The sequence below is a fragment of the Lygodium microphyllum genome, chromosome 22, assembly GCF_053477565.2.
Source record: "Lygodium microphyllum isolate KBCC chromosome 22, Lygodium_microphyllum_v1.1.10, whole genome shotgun sequence".
NCBI lineage: Eukaryota > Viridiplantae > Streptophyta > Polypodiopsida > Schizaeales > Lygodiaceae > Lygodium > Lygodium microphyllum.
In genome coordinates this window covers 69993256-70019738 of record NC_141156.1, presented here as the reverse complement: position 1 = coordinate 70019738, position 26483 = coordinate 69993256, and the positions used below count along the sequence as shown (strand labels likewise).

Sequence of the window (26483 nt, the reverse complement as noted above, 5' to 3'; positions counted from 1 at the left end):
ATATGGTATCACAGCCTAGAAGCTGGAACCATAACTACCATCAATCTATTTTCTGTGGTCTTTTGAAGAGAGTTTGTCCCTGAGAGAGGCAGTCAATATTGGCTACGTGTTCTCAATGTAACACATTACAAGAACCTCATGAGAATATTCGAGTGTATGGCAAGAAACTGAAATAAGTGTTTCACAAATTGCAAACCTATATTCCCATTCCAGCTACTGCTCAATTACAATACTTTTTACATGGGTTGGACTTTAATATCAAAGTGCAGTTGAGTAGTTTTACTCTTGCTCTTACTAACATTGATACTACTAACACGGAGCAGTTGAGTAGTATTGCTCTTATTGACATTGATACTACTATTACACAAGCATAGAAGGTAGAGTCATGATTACAAGTGGCCTATGTATCTAGAGATAACTTGAATTTGAGTCTACGGCTTAGAAATACTTTGGCATTGAACAGTGGAAGTCAAGGGGCATCCGTGACCAATTCGAATGGAAGAGGAAGCATAATGCAGAGTGTGCCCATGCTGCCAACTCCTTCTAATGTGACCATGTCGATGGCTAGCTAGATGGCTCCACTAAATAATGGAAGCCAAATGGCAAACCCTAATGTCGTTCCAATTAATCAACACAACAATCTATCCCTAATCAGATGGTTAGATCAACTGAATGGCAAGTAGATGATCACGGTTATGAGTCTAGTGCATCAAATGTTCTTGGCAAAGTCAAGGACATGATAAAGCATTATACTGATATGATAGCAGAATAGTATAGACAAATAGATGTAGATGTAATTTCCTAAAGAATCAGAAAAACTTGATAGGAAGTTGATGCTTTGAAGAGGGTGATCCATCAAGATTTAGCTGTAAGTGGTGTGGCAATCCAACACTTTTCAAGAAACTGCCCTAATGTCAAATGCGACATACATGGAAAGTATGACCATCTAGCTAGTACTTGCTAGAGTAAGATCAGCTCTCTTTAGCAAGGAAGTAAATAACCAAGTCCAATAAATCATCAAGCACAAGGGAATAACCTTCAATAGGATGAGGGACCGAAAAAAATACTAAAAAGAGAAAAAGCTATCATAGAGGAGCTGCCCAATGGTAGTGTTATCAGAGCCTTATCGAAGCAGTGCATGTTAATGCCACTGAGGCTTCCAATTTGTGAGCCATTACAAGAGAAAAAAAGGTTAAAGAAGGTGACAAGGATAATGTAAAACCTATTGAGATAAACCCTAAACATGATGATAAGGGGACACAAGTCCTTAACCCTAGTATGGAAGTCGATTCTCTAAAAGCTCCATGATGCCAAAGCTGACCTCAATAAGAAGTTGCCAAGGAAGAAGGTAAAAGCTAAGAAAGAGGCACCAAAGTGTGTTCATCGACTAAGAGAATGAATGGTCTAGTGGGACAAGAGAGATGCTTTTGAATTTCTTTCGACAGCTAGGAGACAGTATCAGTAACTGTCGGAATGTTAAGTTTGGTTTAAAAGTTTCTAGGTCTTTGACCAAGTCATAATCTTTGATAGGATCCACAAGCTTCTCCAACCGGCTGGGGAATGGGGCTACACCCATTTTCATCTTTCCTTTTTCTTCTAATAATTGCAACATCGGTACTCCTGTTTCTGGAGGTGCTTCTGTCTCATCTATCTCCTGGACCTCCGGTCCTGTCTCTGGGACTGTCTCTGTGACTCTCTGTGGCACTACAGTGATCTGTACTACTTTGTCCCTCTGTTGGCAGGTTGAACTTCACAGTCTTGCCATGAGAGTTATTTTCATTCTGAACAATTGGTTCCTTTTTCTTGGAGCGTGTGACACCGGCAACTTCCAACTCTACCAAATTGGAGGCAGGCTCTTGTACCTTCTGTTGGCTATCAGTGCCATTGGTCTTTACAGGGGCTGGGCTTGGACAATCCTTTGTAGTGTGGCCTTCTCCTTTGCATCAGCTGCATAAGGGCTAGTAGTCCACAGAAATATTATATATATATATATATATATATATATATATATATAAAAGAAAAATAGATTTTATATGAGAAAAAAATAAACTTTATGTACTGGAAAAATATCAAAATTTATGAATGTGTTCAGCTACAAGCATTCTTTTGACCCAAGATTTGATTGATGGACTCATGAGGACTTGACGTATCCTAATGTTAAGTTTTGTTGCATTTCGATAACTTCAAGTCAATTATTAATCACGTTGTTGATTTGAGCGTGTCATTCAAGATATATTGTATATAGATGAGCTTGCATTGAGGCAAGGAGGATCTTAGCATGCTGATTGATGGAGGGATTAGCTCTAAAGGAATACATTGGAACCTTATTGCTAATGTAGTGATCACCACATATATGGTGATCTTCCACAATAAATATTCACCATATGGGAAAGAAACAATAATCAAAATTTAGGCATTGACCAAGTTTAGACCTTTTTGAGCAGTGTTTGTAACATCCCCGAATAACATCTAGCTTGGAGAAGGTGGTGTTAGTCAAGAGGTCAAAGCTTCTCGTTTGACCAAGCATGTGGTGGAGCAATCTATGTGCTTGCTATATTAGGTAAGCTTGCAAAAGTCTTAGACCCACTTGTCTTGGAGGAAGAAGTGAAGGAGAAGTGTATCATTTTTTAAACAAATAAGAACTATTTCAATTTGAAGTTGGTCTCTCCTCTCCATCTTTGAAAAATCTAAGAAACAAACAAGAGTCCTCATTGGCTATCTACTCTTTGTATAAGTCATTGCTATCAACTATCACATGTATTTTTCTTAATGAATATAAGACATTTTGCTTTGTCCTAATAGATACAAATTTAAATATATATGTAGTTGATATAAGTGTGACGATTATGTGTGGTACATAATGTGTTGGTGTAATATGATTTAATTATGTAAATGCGTGGTACATACACCTAGTATTGTGTATAGACAATAACATAACTCGTATCCATACATATTATTACTTTCAATGTATGCATATATTAAATATAAATTAATCGTTGTGTATTTCAAGAAAAAAAATGTAAAACTTTACTTAAATTAATTGAATTGAGTACACATCACATGCAAATATATGTATATGTATGTGTTTATATGTACTGAGTATACAAAATGTTTTGGCTTTCCAAGCTATTATGCTATAGCACTCATAGCAAGAAACTGCATCACTAGTGTCATAAGCCGATAGAGGAGTTTCCTTGCTCTATCAAAGTCGAATAAAAAAGTTCATATCCCTGTCTGTGATTGTAACACATTTTGCATGGATTGCCACTAGTTGTGTATCATCAAATAAGTCAATGAGAAACCCCTCTACAGTCATTTGCAGGGCCTCCATGGCTATAGTGGTCCACTTATGTAGCAATGAGCAATCAACCACTCGTGCCCAATACCTTCCTAGTAGCCCGATTAACTGCAAGTCCTATATAATTTCCCGAACCACATTCTAAAACGATATTTTTAAGACAAGAAGCTTGTAGCCTCACTATATATGCCTTATCTCTAGGGCAATAGTACCCTCTCTCCATATCATCTTCTTTTATGGTGATCTTTGTGCTCTAGGGGGAGCACCTTCCATTGCACCAAATGAGGCTCCACCTTGTGCTCCAAGTAGACTTGACGCATGGTCTTCACCAAGAAACAGTTAATGCTTCCTTGGTGCATGTCGTGTAAGCTTGAGGAGGGTGGGATGGAGGAGAAAAAAAGGTTGGGGATGTGAGAATGGAGGAAACAATGAAAATAAGATACGAAAATGATTAGAAAAATGAACTACTAACCTATTCAAACCCTTAACTAGGTTAATACAACTTCATATACATAGTTCATCATGTGGCCATGTAAATCCACAAACTTTTATCAGAATGCAACAAAACTTCACATATGCACCAATTAGGTGGCAAAGAGTCCACCTTTTTTTAGCAAAAAAAATGCTAGTAGACCCCTAGTTTGAAGTTTGGCATTTGAAGCTACTTTTCTTAGCTTCAAATGCCAAACTTTGAGGGGTCTAATGGCTTTCTTTTTTGCCAAGAAAAAGGTGGGCTCTTGGCCACCTAATGGTGCTATGTAAAGTTGTATCACCTTTTGATAAAGATTGATGTTTTTAAAATTATCCTATACAAAATTATGGATGGATCAATATGTTACAATCACTAGCCCTTGGAAATTTTGCAACACATAGATTGTACAAAGGCATTAGGAGAATAAAGTCTACAACAAGAAATAGCAAGTTTTCACATGTTTTTCTTATTGAAATTGACAATGATAGCAAAAATTGTAATTAAGTGGTTGATAATGTAGCGAAGGTGCACATTAAAGTTGAAAGCAAAGGATAACAACAAAAACTTAATTTATACTTTTAAGCGAGTAAAATAATTTTGTTGAGGTTTGTTGGTTAGATCCCATGTACATGTAACTTTGGAATCTAAGGGTTAAACATAAATATGCTTTGTGATTTTGAATAATGGGACATATTCTAACTCTATATCAATATGCAGCTCCTTTTTGCATATATTTGTTTTGCTTATTATTTGTGCCCCAGTTATGGATATATGGATTGACTACATGGTTTAGTTGAATGTATGTTGAGTATGTGAAGATATTTTATATCAACAAACAAATATGCTTATGAGAATAAGGGGTTTAATATTTATGGAGTTAGATTCAAGAGGAACAGATCGATACACATATATGATAGTAGGAATAGGGCTCTTGAGTCTACAAAGGTAAACTAGAGAGGCACAAATAGACACATAGAGAGATTAATCAAAATAATTCCTTTGGTGTTTATGGAGATAGACTAAAGGGGATACACGAAGGTGTTAATGGAAATAGGGAGTTAGATGTCTCAGGAGGTAAGACTAGAGATACACAGATAGACACATAGAGATGTCAAAGAAAAGCATGTAGCTTAGTGTGTAAGGGAGAATGGATAGACATTGCAAAGTCCATAGACATAGACAGATTACATATTGATAGCAAGAGAGGTAAAGGTAGTTTTGTGTCATTGAAGATTGCATGGACATAGAGAAAATATCACAATAGAGCTATGAAAGAGTAGCAAAATAGAGCAAAATAGCTCAATGAGAAGAGATATCCAAGAGTTTTTTGGATTTTAGAAAATTCAATTTTAACTCCAAAAATACCAGTATGTTTGGTTTTTGACAAAAAGCCAAAATATAAGATCCCTAAAATATCTTAAAATGGACTCTCAAAATTTATATTTCTTATTTTTTATTAAAAAACGAATTAACTTCATATCTACTAATCATTTTGCATTGAAAATCAAACACCACACTCTCGTAACTAACTTCTTCTGAATATAAAAATTTGGTTGGAAAAGGGTTCTTAAATGAGAAGAAAGAAGGAATCTGAGAAATTCTTTCTAGATAAAATAAAAAGGGCAAAATGAGATTGCAAAAGTAGAGAGCATAAGATTACTTTGCTATTCTTCTCTCTACTTTTCATCGTTTTATTGCCCGAGGGAAGGAAGGTAGGTGTACCCAATAATAAATATTGATGAGGGGCATTAAAAATGCATTACAAGAAAAACGAACAAACAATTCAGAAAAAAATAGAAAAGGAAAACTTAAGAAATATCATTATCTCCCTCAAACCCAACCAAGTATTGTCACGTGCCCTAATAACCTTGGTTCAACAAGGAGCATGCTATGCCTATGGACCTATTGTTTGGCAAGGCTAAAATGGTGGTTAAGAATAACTTCAACTACATTTATTCCACTAAAACTTGACTACAAGTAGAAATACAACAATCGAGCGATACCTAGGTTTGAAACCAATCGCTTTATATGACACGCCCTTAGAGTATCAATGGAAAAGCACATACAAACAAAAGAAGATTATGAGTTGCATATGAGAAGAGCATGTGAAGACAAAATTGCTTGTTATAGGGTAAAGGGGCCAATAAAGTGACATCTAACGGTTCTCCATTATCTTTTCTTTCCAAGTGAGTTACACAACTTTATAATCCTTTACTGTACACATCATATGGCACTCAAATAAAGAAGTTTTGGGCATTTTGATATTTTTTTCAAAAGGCCTAGTTATAGATTAAGGATTCACAAAAGAATGACAATGAGGCACTCTATGTAATATGCAAACATGTGTAACCTTCAATTGGCCAAAAGGATGCATCTTTTGGGCAAAATTGTCCCGATAGATTCGGTGGGTGCGTTTTGCTTTTGGGGGGTGTCACCCTATTAACCCAGGTTGGTGCATTTTGCTTTTTTCTTGGGCGGCCGGAGGAGGGGGGCGAGGGTGGGGTCACCCTATTAACCCCTTTATGGTAACCACTAGGCATACACAACATGTGAGAAGGAAAAGGCAAAACGCAAGCACTTCTTCTAGTAAACAAAAATGAAAGGAATCAGGAATTTCAGCATTTTTAAATTATTTGTATCTGATACAAGTAAACAAGTAAAGCAAAAGTAACGAGAAACAAATTCTAAAGTTCTTTTAAAAATTTATTAGAAATGCCGGGCCGGCTGCTAAAATGCATCATCGTTATCGACCAGCTTTATGCCCACCAGCTTGGAGTCTGCTGCAACCCACAAAAATCAATCAAAGCTCAGTTCTGCTTCAGCTGCCTTTGATTCCTGGTAGGCTTGTCATCGCAATCTGCCATCATTTATAGCACTGCTGCATTCATTGCCTGGTTTACTCTGCCATCATTCTGCACGGGTGAGGACCACCTACACATGGAATGCTAATCCTATGTCTTAATTGGGAGGTTGATACATGGTATCCAATTCTTAGTCGGATCACAGTCCTCCCAATTCTTAATTGGGTGCAATTTGTCTTGGGTATCTACTGCGCTTTTCAACCATTACTCCATACTGTACAATGCTTTAAGCACGGATTAAGTGCTTTGGTTTAAGTAGTATGGTCATAATCTTCAGATTGGTACCTTTCTCTCATTTGGAGTATTTTTGGGTTATGCACATCGCTTGTTTTATGAGCTTCACACTCTATGAATCTGTACTGTCTTGTCATGTCCAAATGGAGAGCTTGTGCTGTAGTCGCATTTATTCTTTTGGAAAACGTTGCCGCCTTTCCTTTTAGGCCTTATCATTCAGTTCCTGCTGTGACCTCACTTATGTTGGTTCGGCTCTGGCCTCCCCGCTTTGAATGGCAGTTCTATGCCGCACTTTGACTTAACCCTCAACCAGCACGAGTGCAACTACCGTTTAAGAATTTATGACTCCATTTGAATCTGTATGTTTCAGCCAGACTAGTTTTAGAGAGTATCAGTCACGGTGATTGGGTCATACTTTAAATTGGAAGATACAGTAACGTGTCTATACGAGTCTTAGTGAAATGCTAACACCTTTAACCATTGTTCATAGGTAAATATTGATTCAAATTCACCTGAGCATGAAGCATACAGACCTGACAATACGATTGCTCGAAGAGCAGGATTAGAGGACAATGTAAAGATCACCTTGTAATGTGCATGTTCAAACCTTTGGAAGGGGCTACATAGATGTGGATTAACCAGTGTTTTCAGTGAATTTGACATTTTATGGAAGGTATTCTGGCACTGGATATTACTTATTGTGTAGATAGTTCCATTAGGGACATGCATTATTCCCTGTACAACCAATATCAAAAGCAGTATCGAAGTTCTACTGATAACATTCAAAAACAATAAATGCACAGGCAGGTTATATTTGCCATAGGAGAAGTATTTTCATAGTCTGTTGTTTGAAACTGCAATCTTACAAGGGGTTATGATGAAACCCTTACTTCTGAGCAATACATCTGATTGGGTGGATGATAACAGCGGATCAACAAGTATGGTGAAGAATTCAGGTAACTGCCTTATACACGAGATGTCTCTTGTTATTCAATACACATCAGTCTGTGTCAATCAGTTCCCTTTTCCTTCATCAAGAAGTCCAGATTCTGGATAATGCAGGCTTGCAATCAGGAGACAACTGGGGAAACTATAGAGCAGGCTATGTTGAGCAGTTTCCTTCGGCCAACTATAACCTACCAAGAAGAACTGGATTTGATGTGGAGGAGTTTAGATCAGAAATCATACTGTCTAAAGAAATCAGACATTCGGAAAAAGCAGCAATTTTACAAAGATCAGCTAGATCGTTAAATAGCTCAAATATCAATGCGGGTCAATCGAAAGTTACAGTTAACAATGAAACGCCCCACCACCTTATTAACATGCCACCTCATGACATACCACAGACTCCAGGAACCATCAGTGCTAAGCGAACCTGGCCTAAGAAGCTCCACTCACAAGGTCAACAAACTTGGTCACAAAAAGGTGGCTTAGGTAATATAAAAGAGGATGACTTTCACATGTTCAGGACAAGGTCTAAGAAGCCTGATATGCAAACATCAACCGTAAATTTGCTACAAAATCAAGAAGACGAGGAGATTACTCCTGATGATGATCTTGTAACAGTGCCTGCCGAACGTTTCTTTGATGCATTTAAGGGCCCAGAATTGGAGATTCCAAAGGTAACCATGCTTCAAGTGCATACCTGGTTTTTGTCTTCATTTCAATTTTCTTGTTAAGAACTCTTCTCTGTTCTTCTGTTCATCTGAAACGTGCTTCTCTGCTCAAGATCAACAAGAGTATAATATTGCAAGATGTGAATCTGTGTATTTTCTTATTTAGAATCTGCACATCAGTGGCCCAAAAACAAACCTTGAGAGTGTTCATTGTCTTCTCTTTCTGTTCAGCCAGGGTCTCTGAAGAAGCCCTCATGCCTTAAGAGTGGCGGTATGTAAAGTTCTCCACAGATATCAGAGTTGTGTTTCCATTATTTGTTTCCAAGTTACATTGGACCAATACAATAAATAAGGTTTGGTTAAAGACTGTTCAAGATGGCTGGGCTCTAACCAACGACTCAGGAGCTTAGCATTTTTAGATTGTATGGTTGGAGATGGAAATAGTAATTGGCATAGAGTCAAGTGACAAATGTAGTTGAGACTCCAGCTACTGATTTCCACCCTAACTTTGGTCCATTCACATGGGAGATGTCCACCCAAACCTGAGTTTGTCATAACCCCCTTGCAGCTTCAAGATGGTGAGCTTATGAGGGTGAGCAGAATCCACTTGCTCTGAAAGAAGCTTGGGGTGGGCTGTTAGCCCTCCAGCTCCATCTGATGAGCCCTTTGGAAGCAATCCATGGCCCAAATTAAAGCTAGATCTCCATTGCTTCACCACTCTGACTTGCTAATGAAGACCTCATCCAGTGAGGTAAGGACTTACATCCCATCATCCACCCACAATCTTCTTTGCAAGGAACATGGGAGCCAGCATCAGGCCTAGAAGGCTGGCTGATGCTAGAGTCATTGAAAACATGCACTAGTGCTACTGCTGTCTTGGAAGCTTTGAATGCTTGACATCATCATTATTGGAAGAAGAATCAGAACCTTGCTAGACCATGCTCGGAGCCTTATCCTTTTTCTTAGTCTTCATAGCATGACCCTCCTTACCTTTATACAAGTACTTACCTTCTTTGATGTACGTCTCTCTACTCAAATGAATGTGACCTATTCCCTGTCATTGCCTATGCAAACCTTTGGTTCCTTTCCTCCTCCTAAAGGAGAAGTGCAGCAACCTCCTGAAATTGGAGATGATCACAATGCACAACTGACTGAAGTTGCAAAACCTCAGTACAATGAGTGCAACTTACTCAACAAGTGTAGGGGAAAGAGATGGACTCCATCTCATGGAAAGAAGGTTGTTCTGGAACTGATTTTGCAGGATCTTGTAGGCCTCAACATAAGTCTCCACAGTCTAGATGAGCAGAATGACTGAAATTTCGGTGCACATGATGATCAAGGAAAAAGGCAACGTACTTCACTGCAGAGCAGAGACAGATAATGCTCAGAGGTTGTTTGGCAGCAACCACATGTGTGGACAGGTGGCAAGCAGGCTGCCTGGGACTGGCAGTAGGCAATGCAGGTACAGTCCGACCTGCCAGGTGGGACTTGTTGTACATGTTTGGTGCAGACAAACACCTTTTCTCCAGGAAGATTTACTGGAGCTCAAGGAGCTGAGCTTTGGTGACTAGGCTTCATAGATATGGGAAAAGAGGAAACAAAAAGAGAAATAGCAATGGGAATGTTGTCAAGAGTGCATGAGGATCGAGACAAGTACAGCGGTTTCTCAGCAGCAAGAGAGAGTGAGGAAGAGAGCACGACACTCAATGTGTGGGTACAATGACTAAGTGTACCACTTTAGGCTTTTGATAATACATATAAAGTACAAGTGTAAGGGTGCGTGCACACCCAAACACTGTAAAAGGCACGGTGAGCCTTTATTCCCAACAACTTCCCACCTATAGGCAACGTGTGTGAAGGTAGAGGAAACTCTGCCTCTGTAGTAGACAATGCAACACACTTTTGCAACCTAGATATCTAAGAGACTGCTCCCCCTATGAATGTGAACACATATCTTGAAGTGGACTTCCTGTAGTCAGGATGACCAGCGTAGTCTACATCCATGAAGCCAACAACAGATGACTTTTGCTTTCCAAAGCAAATACACAAATCCTTTGCACCCTTAAGGTGTCTCATGATACCCTTTATTACTTCCCAATGCTTTTTGCCAGCCTCCAAGATATGCCATGTACCTGCTAACTACTTCTACCGCAAATGCAATGTCAAGACGTGTAGCAACCATAGCATACATCAAGCTACCAACAGTTGAAGCATAAGGAATCTTGGCCATCTCAGCCTTTTCATCATCAAATATAGGGTTGTCATCTACACTAAGTTTCACATATGGAGGTAACAGTACACCAGTGGCTTTCCTCCCCTCCATATTGAAACATTGTAAAACCTTAGTAACATACTCTTGCTGTGATAGAGAAAACCCTTCAATCTGTCCCTGAGTATATACATGCCAAGAATATGATTGGCCTCACCAAGATCCTTCGTATCAAAGCTACTGTATAAGCTTTGCTTCAAGGAGTCCAAAGCATGAACATCCCCGCCTGCAATCAGCATGTCATCAACATACAAAACCAAGAGAATAAGACTGCCATATGCTGCCTTCTTGGTGTATAAGCAATGGTCAGCTTGAGATCTATGGAATCCCTAAGATTGCATAAATGTATCAAATTTATGATACCATTCTCCTAGTGCCTATTTCAGCCCATACAAACTCTTGTTGAGTTTACATACCTTGTGCTCTTTCCCCTTTGCAACAAAACCCTCAGGCTGCTGCATATAGATTTCCTCATGTAGATCACCATGTAAAAAGGTTGTCTTGACATCCATCTATATGAATTCCATATCTTCAGATGCAACCAAGCCCAAAATGGTTCGCAAAGTAGTCATTTTGACTACAGGAGAAAAAATTTCATCAAAATCAATTCCATGTTCTTGCTTGTACCCTTTAGCAACCAGTCGTGCCTTGTACTTTGGCAAAGAACCAGAAGTGATTTTCATTTTGTAAACCCATTTACATGGTAGCACTTTTTGCCCTTTAGGCAAATGCACCAAATCCCAAGTGCCATTTTTCATGAGAGATTCCATCTCTGACAGCATAGCCTTATGCCATTTCTTGTTGTCTTTTTTGTCCATTGCTTCCTTAAAGCATGACAGCTCACCACAATCTATCAACATGACATAATCAGCCACGTAATTGGCACTAGGAACAAACCTATCTGGCTGTCTTTGCACTCTGGTCGACCTACTGACCCAATGATCAAGATTTGCTAGTTGTTCAGCCTACAAATCTGCATTAACAGCTTGTTGTTCTGCAGGTTCAGCATGCTCTACAACTAGTTTTGGTGATTCCAAAGGTATCTATTCTTACTGAATTTGTGGTACATCATGGACAATATCTTACTGATCATTTTCAGCATTATTCCCTGCATTTTCAGGGACATATACAGTAGGTATTTGCTGCTGTCTAGTGAGCTTGTTTTGTTGTTCTATCGCTACATCCTCCTGGAATACAACCCTTCTGATCTCCTTTGTCTTTTTGGGCTGTTTGTGCATGCGATCTTCTCGGAGATACCCCATTTCACCCTCATCACCATATCCTAGGAAAATACATTTATAGGACTTTGGCTCAAGTTTGTTATGTTCTTCCTTGAGAATGTGCACAAATGCCTCACAACCAAACACTCTCAAGTGAGCATACGAAGGTGGCTTTCTTGACCACGCTTCACGAGGATTGAGACAAGTACAACAGTTTCTTAGCAGAAAGAGAGAGAGAGAGAGAGAGAGTGCAGAGTAGGGAGTGAGGAAGAAAACACGACACTCAATGTGTGGGTACAATGACGAAGTGTACCACTTTAAGTTTTTGATCATATATATAAAGTACAAGTGTAAGGGTGCATGCACACCTGAACATCGTAAAAGACATGATGAGCCTTTATTCCCAATAGGAAACAGAATGAGACATGGCAAAAATTTGGAGTTTTGGAGAGTTTCCAGTAATTATAGGGATGAGAAAGCTAGAAATGGCTATGAGAACGAAAACTGATACACAAATGGCAATAGAAACGGGAGCGTTGCAATGGCAAAAAATAGAAGTTTCAAGGTGTTTCCAATAACTATGCTAGACTTAAAGGATGTAGGTTGGAGCTGTTTGGAACTATTGTAATTGTCTAGATCTCCTCATGGAAGATTTATTGGAGTGCAATGAGCTTAGTTTTGGTGACAATGATCAAGGGATGCAGCATAGAACTGTTTGGTAGTGATGTTATCTATACTTGACTCAAGAGCAAAGCAGCACATCAAAGTAGTACTACGGACTGTTTCAAAACTATTCACCAATGGATGCCAAATAGATAGAGGAGGATGACTTGACAAACCATTCTCACTTGTTGATGGTCCGCAATCTTCTTGTAGCAAAGGACTTATGGGACTATGTTACAGGTGATTTGCAGCGACCAATAGTTCTTGCACCTCAAACACCTCAGCGTAACACTAGAGAACAGGCTGCTGGTGCTGCTGCCCCTCCTTTCCCTCCTACCGAGGATCAAAGAAGATGGGACTCAAAAGATACACAAGCACTTTCTTTGTTTGCCTTGTCGATGAAAAGATCGATCATTCCACACATTCATCTTGTAAGACCTCAAACATCGGTTTGGAAAAAATAATTTTTTATAAGCTTATCGCTATATTTGGCTTTAAATTATTATAAACGTATTTTAAAGAAAATGCATATGAACTATCGCTTAGAAAAATAGCCTAAGTAATATAATAATTAACTATTCAATGAAAAGACTCTTTCACTTGGAAAAGAATTATATGTGTGTCATTAAGAAAATATCTTAATTATGGTTTATTCAATATCTTATTTTCGTAAAGAGTTGGCCAATGTGAACATGGATGAGAGTGTTAGCATGACAGGCTTTTTTAGTTCTTAGCGTAAACACAGCTAAAGTCATACGTTGTGTCACCACTCTTAAGAGTTAGAGTTAGAGTCAATTAACTCTAGTTGAGTTAGAGCTAAGTCTATCTTGGACCTACTTGGACCTATCTTGTATCTTTCATTTTCATTCTTTCAATTCAACAGTACACTCTACTCTTTTGCTTCAGCACACACTCTTTGTCTCTCTTTGCTCTCCTCCATAGCTGGCTGTCATTTTTCAATAGACCCTCCAAAGCCATCGTCAATCTATCTTTCACCCAGTCAGAGTTCTTCTAGCTACCCTTAAACTCTCCGTCTATCATCTGGATCGTCATCTAAACTCCACAATGGAAGCGCACGGGTGGATAGAGCCATCTTTGTATCAGTTCATTTGAAATTAAAGCAATTTCTATTCTTCTCATATTTGCCATGTGTTCTCTACTCCTTGCCATGTGTTCTTCTCATATTTGCCATGTGTTCTCTACTCCTTGCTCAAATTCTATCTGTTGTGCCGTGTAATTTCTACGAGAGGAAGGGTGACCATGAACTGCAATGTCCTCCAGTAGGGGTATGGGCAATAGTGGAATGAAGAGGCAAGAGTGGGAGTAACGGAGGAAGAGGGGTGAAGAATGATTGTAGTAGTGTTGGTGGTGGTGTAGAATGAATGAAACGATTGTCTATTTACAAGCATAAAGTGTCTAGGGTGGCGCACCTCTTTTTAGGGTTGTCAATACGAAATCCTAAAGGAAGTGTGTAAACTGAAGAAGTGGTTTCTCAACATCCCCTCTCAAGCTCAAAAAGGGATGGAGAAAGAAGAGTGAAGAGAGATACGAAGATATAGAGAATCCACGAGATCCAAGATTTCCACCTGAAAGGTAACTTGTAGTAAGGAACAATAGACGGGATGAACTATAGAACCTGACTTCACCTCAGGAGGGAAGCCACTAGCACCATAACTCCATGCCAGAAGGAATTCAAAGGCCTCATCTCCAAGTCACGCCTAAACCCCAAGGCCCCGATCTAGGCAGTACTTGAAGATCCTAGGTATCAATAGGAGAAATGACTGCTCAAAGACAGTCATCCCCAAAGAGTAAATGGTGGGTGACAAACTTTATGATGAGTAGGTGCTCCCCCTAAGGGTGGAGATGCAAGGGCCCTCTAAATCTGAAGAAGTAGAAGCCCCCTCTGAGGGCAAAGAGAGTACATTCCCTTCTGAAACCCCCTCTACGAGAGATAGGGAATCTAAAAACTCATGGATCACACCGAATCATTTGATCACGAAGAAAGTTCCACCGATCGTGCCAAAGACGGTATCTGGGATATCAAAGATGTCAAAGAATTCCCAGAGGTGGCCTCTCGAACCTAAGTAGTCAAGGTTGGGAAAAGGTAAGGCTCAGGCGGAGCCAAGGGCGAGCAATAATCAATATCTTTCAATGGAGTAGACTGCGAAAGCCGAAGTAATGGAAGGTGTTAAACAGCCATTGTCTCACAAAGGAACGAACTGCCGAGGGGATGGTATCCAACAATCATAGTCTCTCGGTAGAGCAGACTATAAAACCACGGGTTGTCGAGGTGGCATTCCTGAAACCCTCGAAGAAATAGAAGTGACCTCCGTAGCGCATTGTGGTAGTTGCAAGGAGGCCATGGTACCAATAGATCCTCCTATGGATCAAAAGGGCTTAGTACACATTAGATGCGTCTTATTGCCTTGAGCATAAAAATTTGAAAGCCAGTGCAAAAAAAAACTTTGTGGCCTAGAAGGGAGAGGTGGCACAACGAGTGCCTAGGGGTAGATGCATATACCAAGGGTATAGGGAGCAAAGATCCATGTCGGCAAGCATAGTTTTTTCATGCAGAAATCATACATCATACACAGATGGGTATGAAAGTATGATTCAAGCCTAGGGCTGAATCATATGTTGCCCTAATTTCAATTTTGAAAGATAGTAAAAATGTATCTAGAGTAACTAAGTTAACAAGTTAAATGAAAAATTAAAATTTCAATACTTCAATAACTTTAGAATCTATAAAATAGTCACTATTAGTAAGTTATTCAATAATCAAGACACACCATTGATTTGCCAAAGAAAATTCAGACTTTGATTTTCAGTCACTTGAGTCAAGTCATAATGAAAAGCACCAATGGTAGGCAGCTAACATACGATATTGTCTATTATATGCAGTCGACAACTTTTTGGATAAAATCATTAAATCTTGTGCTTTCTTAAGTTGTTCCCACACACACACATCGCCCCCCAAAAAAGGTCAAGTTGTATTATACTCCACATTTCATACGTTTTTCATACATCTGCATGAGCAATCATATGTGTATGATAAAAACTATGTTGGCAAGCATTGGTGGGGTTCTGGTGATGCTACAAGAGGAGCACCTAGTGGTTTCGCCATTTGCCTATGGAGAAGTCATAGCACCGGAGTGTCAACCTGTAAAATAAAGAGTGGGTGGAGAGGAAGAGAAGGGTATCTCTATTGGTAATGCAGTGGAAATGAAGGGGGAAATCAGTAGTAGATGATGCCGAATCCACAACCTATCTTTGCCTTCTCTGATATTCAAAGAATCTTCGTGGCTCATTGAGCGCCTCTGGCTTTGATACCATGTCAAAAAAATGACAAAGAGACCAAAGAGATAGTAGGGTTTGCAAGAAGAAATACTGAATGTGTACGGCAAACACAGAGAAAAGAGAAACTCAGAAACACAAGAACACCATGATGATACACCGAATCATGCTATGATAATAAAAGTTGATACAGTGGAGCTGAAGCTCAAAAGATAACTACACTCTCTAGTTTGAATCAGCCAGTAGCACCTATGAGAATTTGCACAATAAAGGGAGCGAAGCCCAATCCTTCGGGCAGTCGGCTATTGAAGTAATCACTGGAAGGTGAAGGACAGCTATCAAGGGAGTGAACTGTAAGGACAACTGTCAAGGGAGTGGACCGCAGTCCTTTGATGTCGGGGAGTTGAGGCAAGCTGCAAACGCAAATGCCAAAGCCCAAAATGTTGAAACGCAAATTGCAGAATGTTGACGGCCTGTGTGGGAAAGGCCATCAGATGTGGAGGCAATGCCTGATGATGGCAAATGCAAATTGTAGGAGCTTCCTCTGTGTAAAACACAAGGTAGATGCTAATGCTAGCACGTGGAGACTATCGCCAGGTGGAGAAGACCCAAAACACAAGCAGACTGATACCACCTGGTGGAGAAGAGATGTGGCCAACAAGGAAAGGTCGCCAACTATAGAAAATCTCCAAATGCAGACCTAATGATGAGGGAACATGGTGCCTGAAGGAGAAGAGGAAGGGTGACCACAAACTACAACGTCCTCCAGTAGGGGTATGGGTAGCAGTGGAGTGAAGAGGAAAGAGTGTGGGAGTGACGGAGAAAGAGGGGTGAAGCATGACTAAAGTGGTGTTGGTGGTTGTGTAGAATGAATGAAGTGACTGCCTATTTATAGGCATAAGCTGTCTCGGGTGGCGCACCACTGTGCGGGCGCCCACTAAAAAAGTGACCAAAATGTGGACACCATCCCTTCTTGGGGCTATCAGTGCAAAACCCTAAATGAAATGTGTAAACTAAAGAAGTGGTTTCTCAACAAATTGATGCAAACTCAAAAACACAAGAACACCATGATGATACACTAAATCATGCTATGATAATAAAAGTTGATACAATGGAACCGAAGCTCAAAAGATAACTGCACTGTTCCGTTTGAATCAGGTAGTAACACCTGTGGGAATTTGCATGGTGAAGGGAGTGAAGCGCAGTCCACATCTTTTCATGTTAGAATATTGTTCCCCCAATGTATCAAACTACTACCTTGACAAGTAAGAGATGTGCTACAAGAGGATGCTCAAATCCTCACAAACTTGACCTTCATAACCCATGCTAATGTTTGCCCCAACAAAACTACTACATATGCAGTCACGCAACATGCTTTAATCATGGCATGGTTGCTGGAGAGCCAAGAAAAATTAAACTTTGACCTATCATAATTACAGTTGCAAAAAATGAATCAAGTCATTTAAATAAGCTTCATGTTGTCTTTTTTTCTTTAAGGTTTCCTATTCAGTCATTTCTGTTCAGTCGTTTTACAGGAAATGTTTGTCCTTTGATGTTTAAAAAAATCGCTCTAAACCCATGATAATAGTAATGAATGAGTTTTTCTTTGATTTTTAAAAGCATGATAATACTAATGAATGATATGTTTTAAATATGGACAGAATCCAAATGACATTTTTCTTCCGTTGGATAAAAGGTGGCCCTTTCTCTTAAGATTTCCTATTGGTTGCTTTGGTATCAGCATTGGTCTTGCAAGTCAGGCTTATTTGTGGAAAACCCTTGCAACATCTAGCTCTATGGACTTTTTGAAAGTGCCAAAGGACATAAATCTAGTACTCTGGTGTCTGGCGGTTCTTTCACTTCTTGTCATATCTTCAGTATATTTATTGAAGTGTTTATTCTACTTTGGAGCAGTGCACCGTGAATACAACCACCCTGTGCGCAGCAACTTTGTTTTTGCACCAGTGGTAGCATGCCTGTTTTTAACTCTAGGCGTTCCTCCTGATATTACTGAATCTATTCATCCTACAGTGTGGTGTGTATTCATGATACCCTTTTTCTTGTTAGAGTTGAAGGTGTATGGGCAATGGCTTTCTGGAGGGAAAAGAAGATTGAGTAGGGTGGCAAACCCTTCCACACATTTATCATTGGTCGGGAACTTCATAGGAGCTTTGCTTGCAGCTAGGATTCAGTGGAAAGAAGCAGCATTATTTTTTTGGGCCGTTGGAATAATCCATTATTTGGTGCTGTTTGTCACACTTTACCAAAGGCTTCCTAGTTCTGAGGTCATCCCAAAGGATCTCCATCCAATCTTTTTCTTGTTTGTCGCAGCACCATGCACTGCAAGTGTTGCTTGGGAGACAATCGTAGGAGACTTTGATTATCTTTCAAGAATCTCTTATTATGTAGGCTTATTCTTATATACTGCTCTGGTAAGCTGATCCATGTAAAACCCCTCATGTTTGATACACGTTAGCTTCAGGCTTTTCTTTTATGATTTAAACATCATCTGGTTTAACAATTTCTCCCTCTATTTTTCTATTCAGGCTGTCCGTCTCAACTTTTTCCGAGGATTTTCGTAAGGAACTTGACTCTTTATCATCTTGGACTTAGTTATAGTTTCTGAATTCTTTTTAAGCAGTCTGTGCAATGTTCTCGATAAATTAAATATGTCCATTTTGTGCTTTCATTAACAGATAGAATCTCTTCAATCTTCCAAACATCTGTATCTGCATGAAACCTGAAATTTATAGTTCACAATATATAAAGTGACAGTAAGGTGGTAATCTACTTGCCTAAGGGATTTTATAACTTCTGTCATTATGCAACAACTTTAAAAATCAGACTTCCAAACAGTTGCTGTATGGTCTCGCTGCCAGTCCTGAATCTAATCTGCACAACTGTCACCATTCAAAAATCAAGTAAAGCATCTACCTCTTCAATGCACAACTCACTCTATACTGACGGAAATAGACGCACAGCTCTATTATCCAGAGGGAGAGCAGCAGCACAAATTCCAGCTCTATCCATCTGCTATCTCTGTCCTCTGACTGGAGAGGACTGTTACATATGACACCTTTACCTTGCTGCAGTTACCTGGGAAAGTAGCCTCTTGATGCTCCACTCACACGTAGGAAAATAGACCTTCTTGTATGGTTAGAGAATCCAAACTGTAGGGTGGATGGGTCCAACCTGCAGCCTCACTGACATGGCTAGTCAGCCAGTCAGATGGTAGGTCTCTCACTGCCTGCTGTCTCTTGCATCCCAATCCTTGTCCACACTTCAGTACACCTGAAAGTATGTGTGTGTCCCGCTATGTCATGAGGACATATTTTTGAAACCTCACTTAACATGTGGATTAATTTTTAATCACATGGTTAAGTAAATGTTGCACATGTGAGGTATAACTGGGGTTAGAGTAAATTTATGAGCCCGGGACCGGAGGAAATCGCGGGATGTCAAAGGCAAAAGTTGCTACAAGTTATGCTGCACACGTACTTGGTGGTATCTGGTGCCAATTATTGGCCTAGGTCATTCATTTGGCCATAAGTGTTAGTTGGTGACACTAGAAAAGTGACGTTTCAGTATTTAAAGACTGAAAATTAATATTTAATTATGGATAATGCTGGAAAAACCATTTGGGAAGGCTGCCATGCAAGACTGAAAAACATCTTTAGAGACTAGAGAGAGGCATTTTTAGTGTATTTAGCATGCAAGAGAGAGAGAAGATGTTGCTGGTCCGATTTGCAGCCATTGGAGGACCTTTTGAGGCAGTCAGGGGCAGAAGAAGACCAATCAACAACAACAACAGGTGGCAGCATTTACAGGTTGTTGAGACAGGGCAACAACAATAAATGACTGATTTTCTTTAGTTCTTTGCATCTACAAGCTGTTGAGATAGGGTAGCAGCAGTAAATGACAGGATTTCTTCAATTCTTCACGAAGTATGAATTTTCTCTCTCCTCAGCTTTCTCTCTCATCTCCCAGCCTTTCTACAGCCTTGCTTCGAAGATTACAACATTGAGGTCACCAAAGGCTGAGAAATTTCAGATTTTTGTGCTTTAAACCCTAATTTACAGTAGAAATTAGGGTTTAGCAACAGCCTCAAGAAGCGCGGCAGAAATTGGAAACTTCGAAGACTTGGATTCAACAAGGCTAAAGCTGTTTTTACCCTATTCAAGTGGAGGGACCAACAAATCATTGAATTTGGGACATTTTCCATCTCTATCAAAGCGGGTGAAGGCCAATTGATTGCCCGAATCAAGGGGCAAATCAGATTGAAGACTTGATGGTCATTTTAGACAACAAGGGGAGTTGGAATACCGAAAGGGATTGGGAGAATCCCATTGTACATTAACTTCTTCTTCAATCAAGTTAAATAAATACTGAAAGGGGTGTCAGTTTTGGGCCCAACAGGGTGTCCAATGTCCAAGATTATACAATAAAGTGTGCATTTCAGTTTTGTGAATTTCTTAATTGCTGTAAATAGTGTTTAATCAGGTTATTTACCACCCTATCCAAGGAGGAAGGCTGGTTTCACGCTACCACGTGTGGATGGGTTACTCTCCCCCACCATCACTAGGGTATTGATTTGACAAACCTGCAAATGAGCTCCCAGAGAATATAGCAGCCATCCTTCAAAACACTTGCCTTCTTTCCAACCATCAGCAAAATCTTGAAAATAGTGGCTGCCATCATTCAAAACCACCACCTTCCAAGGCACATGATTACTACAAGTGACCACCTCGTGACATCATCATATGCATCCAAGCATTGAAATGCCTAAGAGGTTCCAACTTGACCATAAAAATGTCCCATAGAAGTCTTGAACACAATTGAAAAAGAACCAATTGCTGCAAAACACTTCTGCACCCTGTTGACATCAGCTTTGGATAGCTGTGTCACATGGGGAAGTGTTGTGGGCAATCCAAATCTCTCTAATGAATTGTACACAAGCTTCAATACAACCAAATACACTGATAACCAAGAGCTTGAACTTGTACCACAACCTAATACAGTGGTGGTGTGAAACTAGATCTTAAGTCCATTCTAAACCTTGGCCATTGAACATGACAAAAACATGTGTAATGTGTGTCATGTGCACCCATTGACACATGGGCTATTGTGGACATGTTTGGACACGTAGGAAGTGCCAAAAGTCTCACAGACCTAAGTAGACTAGACACAATGAGGCATCACTACATTTATGGTGCCTTTGCTAAACTTAGGTGGCGCCTTGAGCCACCTATTGACTATGTAAATGTTGTGCAAGATAAAGAGTGGTCATTTAGAACACAAAGCAGTTACAACCCTTTTCTACATGATTCATACATGTCTATTATGGATTCAGATGTGTGATACTTTGACAATAGTGCCACAAAGCATATTCCTTCACAATACAATTTGCTCATTTCTCTTGAGTTTGCCCCTAAGGATGGACCAATAAATCTCTTAGCGTGTTAAAGAAGGATAGTACTATCACATGTGCCAATGAATCTATTATCTGTTTAAAGGAGTTTGTAAAATTATATTAGAGTGTTGCTAATAGCAATACATTCAAATTGTGGATGATGGATGACTATTCATTATCTCACATGTGGGGATACAATTATTACATCTAGTTCACTAGATAGTGGGTTGTAAAAGCTCAATAATTATGGTAAAGATGTGGAAGATATGGCATGTATAGTTGTAGATTTGTCAACTATGCAAAACTTTGGCGCACGTGTTTTGGTCATCTAAATTTTGCTAGTTATTGCACTTGTAGTAATCTAACAAGGTGTCTTTATTGCCTACTTTTGAAGCACTTGTAAAACATATTTATGAGGGCTACATATTGGGTAAAATGTAGTGTACTTTCTTCTAAAAAAGATGCTTCAGTGAGACTTCTTCACACGCTGCAAATTATATATAGTGATGTTTTTGGTCCAATGCATGCATGGGTGTATCCTTGGTCAGCTAAGTCTAGAGTGTGTTTGTGCTTCAAATATATGGCTGAAATTTTTTCAAGATCTAAAGTGGACACTATATTTTGTCTTGATGGAGGGGAAGCGTACATATCTAAAGAGTTTAATGCATTACCGGTTGAATGTGGGTAAAACACTAATGTATGATATCATATACACCTCAAAAATGGTGTTGCTAAGAGAAGGAATAGATCATTCCTAGAGATGGCACAATGTATAATCAAAAGTCAAGTGACGCTTTGCTACGTGGTTTCTAACTCGAGATTGTTATGTGCGCAGCTTATGTGCTAAATATGTATCCCACCAAAGCATTGTAGCCTGTCATGATATGATGCTTAGCATGACAAAAACCCATTTGCATAACACGTGCTTCTCACATTTTCACATTTGATTAATAATGTGCAAATTGCCGCCATATCATGAAAATGATGTCATGTCATCTCACATTCTACTACTTGCAGAACTACATTTCACTCCCTCCATTGCTGCCATGACATCATCTTCATTAGTTAGACTGCTATTGCTGTGTTTATGGATCTATCTCAAGTATGATACAGTCACAGAGCTGATCTTGTCATCTCCAACACTCTCACCAAGCTTTCAGCTCACCTCATCCCTAGTCCTTTAGATACAGAGATTTGAGACCCCGGTTGTATCACACGTATTCATATTCATTCATTTTCATTTGAGCATTTTGTGTCTCTCTTTTTTTGCTTTAGCATTTGTTTACATGGTATCAAAGCTGGGTGCTCTCAATTGACACCAAAGCCTTGATCAGAAAGCTTGTCATTCAAGAGCATGAGAGAATGCAAGGACAAATATCTCAATCCTCATCACTAAAACAATCTCCCTCAAAGACCATCTCATCAACGTCGGTATCCCCCTCAATGGAGGCTTTGAGGGATTGGTACCCACATTCTCCTTCACAAATGCAAGGTTCCCCTCAAATAGAAGATATCCGTCCAAGATCCATGTACCTTTTCATTCAAGATGAATATGAGAGATTCTACAGCAAAGATATGTGATGTTGAAACAAAACAAAAACCAAAGCCCACCAACCCTAAAACACTAGCACATGCAAACAACTCCAAAACCCCAAATCAACACTCTACACCACTGCATAGTAGGTAAGTAAAAAGGGTTGATATTTATATAGAATTGAAGATACAACTTCCTTGTAGCTCAAAGCTGGGTACGACATCACAATCTTTAGGCCACAATCAATGGAACACTGTGTATAAGGGCATGCCCACAAATCATAGTTACCAGGAATGGGGAACGGGAACGGAAACAGGACCCCCCGGGACAGGGGGAACGCCAAAAGTTAGGGAACGGGAACGGAGGGAAGGGCATATATATATATATATAGAGAGAGAGAGAGAGAGAGCTCATAGATTAAGTTAGTTGGAAGATTGCAAATTGGTTTATCTAGTAGTATGGTGGAAGTGAGAAGGGTGGCATGATATGCTAGGTACAATATGGGACAACTAGATTATGGGTAGTAGTATGGTAGGCATTGAAAAGGCCATGTTCGACGTGCCAATTTAGTGACCTAATGGATCACGCTTTTCAAGGGGGGACCAACAATACAATTAGTAGCAACATGATTAGTAATCATATGTCACACACACCCACACATGCATACATGTTTGTATATATGTGTGACGTGTGTATGTGTATCTAATATCTATCTCGTGTGTGCGTGTCTCACCCACTCACTCACTCAGGCGGGCAGGAGAGGCAGGAGCCAGTAGGGCCTAGGCGAGGCAGGCGGGAGTAGACGGGCGAGGAAGGCGGAGCAGGCGACAGAGGCGGGAGCTGGTGGGAGCAGGCGGGTTCTAGGGAACAGCCGTTCCAAACAGGGAATGGCTGCTAGAACGGCCCGGATTAGTGCGGAACGGGCAGGAACGTTCCATGGGCGTTTCGCTGGTAGACACATGTGGGAACGCATTAATCCGTTCCTAAGGCCCGGAACAGGCGTTCCCTGTTTCTATGCCACAAATACAACTCACTCCAAGATGAATCTGATGTCAATTAACTCCACGGGGAAAACTAAGCAAGGGCATTTCATCAAGTATTCTAAACACAAAGCATCTCTCTTCTTCAAACATAATAGCACCTTTGTACTCATAGTCTTTGTCCTAAAAAATAAAACTCATGATGCGCGGTTCACAAATCAATGAGATCAACATCAAACTCCTTCACAATCTTCTAATGCAGCGGGCAAGTAGAAGCTCTCGAACTATCCATCAAGGAGACCTCAACCCCGAAGTCTCGTCAACCTGCAAGGGTACCTTCCGATCCACAAGCTGCCTCCACAAACAAACTTCTGAAGTTTCCAAGCTTTAGCCTTCTCGTACTCTTCCACAACCACCTTCTAGTCTTCGTCCAATGCACCTTCTCACCACCAACTCATCCTCCTTTACACCACTTCACAGCCACCTCAGTTGCTTCATAGTAGTGCTTCCACCTTCACTTGATCCTCACAACCTATACAACACTGTCTCTTCCTTCTCAAAAGTTTGTTACTAGCTTCCTCTCTCTTAGCTTGCGCATGGCTAGACATCCACCACCTTGCACTGATCCTCCTCCCCCTAACTTTGTCCATACCATGTCTCTATATAGGCTAGTCAATAGCTTTAAAGCACTTCAAGCTTTCTTTATCAAATTACAGATGGTAGGAAAAATGCTTCAAAATCCCTTACAAATAGGGCATGTTGTGGGCACTCTATATGAAGGAATAGATTAGGCACGGAGATAGAGGTAGACAGACCTTATGCTCAGTGAGGCAGACAAAGAGAGTGCGAGTAAGCAGAGTAGAGAGTGAACACGTTTTTACGGTACAATGATGAGTGTACCACTTTAGGTTTTAGATAGATATATGTATGAAAGTACAATGTGCTAAGGGTATGTTCACATCCGTGTATATATGAAAGGCACGATGGCCCTTTATTCCCAACCACCTTCCACCTAAAGGCAATGTGCCTTAAGAGGAGAAAAGAATAAGCTAAGTCTAAGTATGTACAAAGCTGAAATAAATATATCTATCCAACTCCCATAATCTGTCGACAATGAGCAAACCGCTCTGCTGGAAGACCCTTCGTGAGAAGGTCTGCAAGATTATCATCTGTATGCACTTTGACAAGCTCAATGCTCTTGCTGTCAAGAACATCTCTAATGAAGTGATACTTTACCTGTATATGCTTTGTCTTTGCATAAAAGACAGGATTCCGTGCTAGCATGATAGCACTCTGACTATTACAATGGAGAACAGGTAACTTTGTGATGCCAAGCTCTCCCACCAGAAGTGAAAGCCATAAAGCCTCCTTGCATGCCTCAGTGGCAGCTACATACTCTACATATGTAGTAAACAATGCAACACACTTTTGTAGCCTGGAGATCCAAGAGACCGTTCCTCCTATGAAAGTAAACACATACCCAGAAGTGAACTTCCTGCAATCCGCATGACCAGCATAGTCTGCATCCGTAAAGCAAACAACAGATGCCTTCTGCTTTCCAAAGCAAATGCACAACTCCTTTGTGGCTTTGAGGTATCTCATAATACCTTTCATTGCATCCCAATGCTTCTTGCCAGGGGTTGCCATATATCTGCTAACCACTCCCATTGCATAAGCAATGTCAGGACGTGTAGCAACCATAGCATACATCAAACTGCCAACAGCTGAAGCATATGGTATCTTGGCCATTTCAGCCTTCTCATCATCAGATGTAGGGTTGTCCTTTGCACTGAGTTTCACATATAGAGGCAATGGAACCCCATTTGTTTCCCCCCCCTCCATATTAAAACACTGCAAAACTTTGGAGATATACTTCTGCTGAGATAGATACAATAAACCTTTAGATCTATCTCTAAGTATTCGCATGGCAAGAATGTGATTTGCATCACCCAGATTCTTCATGTCAAAGCTGCCATGAAGACTTTGCTTCAATGAATCCAAGACATGATTATCCCTGCCAGCAATCAGCATGTCATCAACATACAAAACCAAGATAATCAGGCTGCCATCTGCTGCCTTCTTGGTGTACAAGCAGTGATCCACTTGACTTCTATGAAAGCCTTGGGACTGCATGAATGTATCAAACTTATGATACCATTCTCTTGGTGCTTGTTTTAGCCCATACAAACTCCTTTTGAGTTTACATACCATTTGTTCTTTCCCTTTTTCAACAAACCCTTCAGGCTGTTGCATATATATGTCTTCATGCATATCACCATGTAAAAACGCAGTCTTTACATCCATCTGTATGAGCTCCATATCCTCAATTGCAACCAAGCCCAAAATGGTTCTCAATGTAGTCATCTTGACTACAGGAGAGAAAATCTCATCAAAGTCAATTCCATACTCCTGTTTGTACCTCTTTGCAACCAATCTTGCTTTGGACTTTGATGAGGAACCAGAAGTGACCTTCATTTTGTAAACTCATTTGCATAGAAGGGTTTTCTACCTTTTAGGCAACTGCATCAAGTCCTAAGTGCCATTTTTTTCAAGAGATTCCATCTCTGACAGCATGGCTTTATACCATTTCTTGCTGTCCTGTCTGTCCATTGCTTCCTTGAAGCAAGACGGT

The 26483-nt window shown here is 40.1% G+C and overlaps 1 protein-coding gene across 4 annotated transcripts in view; it reads left to right on the top strand.

The window, feature by feature from the left end:
• The first annotated feature begins 6500 nt into the window (after window positions 1–6500).
• The window catches only part of LOC148017268 (guard cell S-type anion channel SLAC1-like), a 40227-nt gene continuing 20244 nt past the window's right edge, over window positions 6501–26483 (top strand). Inside the window, exons 1-5 of one of the 4 annotated variants that reach the window (XM_087663141.1) lie at window positions 6501–6608; window positions 7356–7821; window positions 7928–8487; window positions 17589–18359; window positions 18474–18505. In XM_087663141.1, coding sequence (XP_087519267.1) covers window positions 7740–7821; window positions 7928–8487; window positions 17589–18359; window positions 18474–18505 — 1445 coding nt within the window. In that variant the 5' untranslated portion in view covers window positions 6501–6608; window positions 7356–7739. Of the gene's footprint in view, window positions 6609–6639; window positions 6813–7279; window positions 7822–7927; window positions 8488–17588; window positions 18436–18473; window positions 18506–26483 lie in introns of those variants that run through there. The other 3 variants (XM_087663143.1, XM_087663144.1, XM_087663142.1) reach the window with 3 other exon arrangements.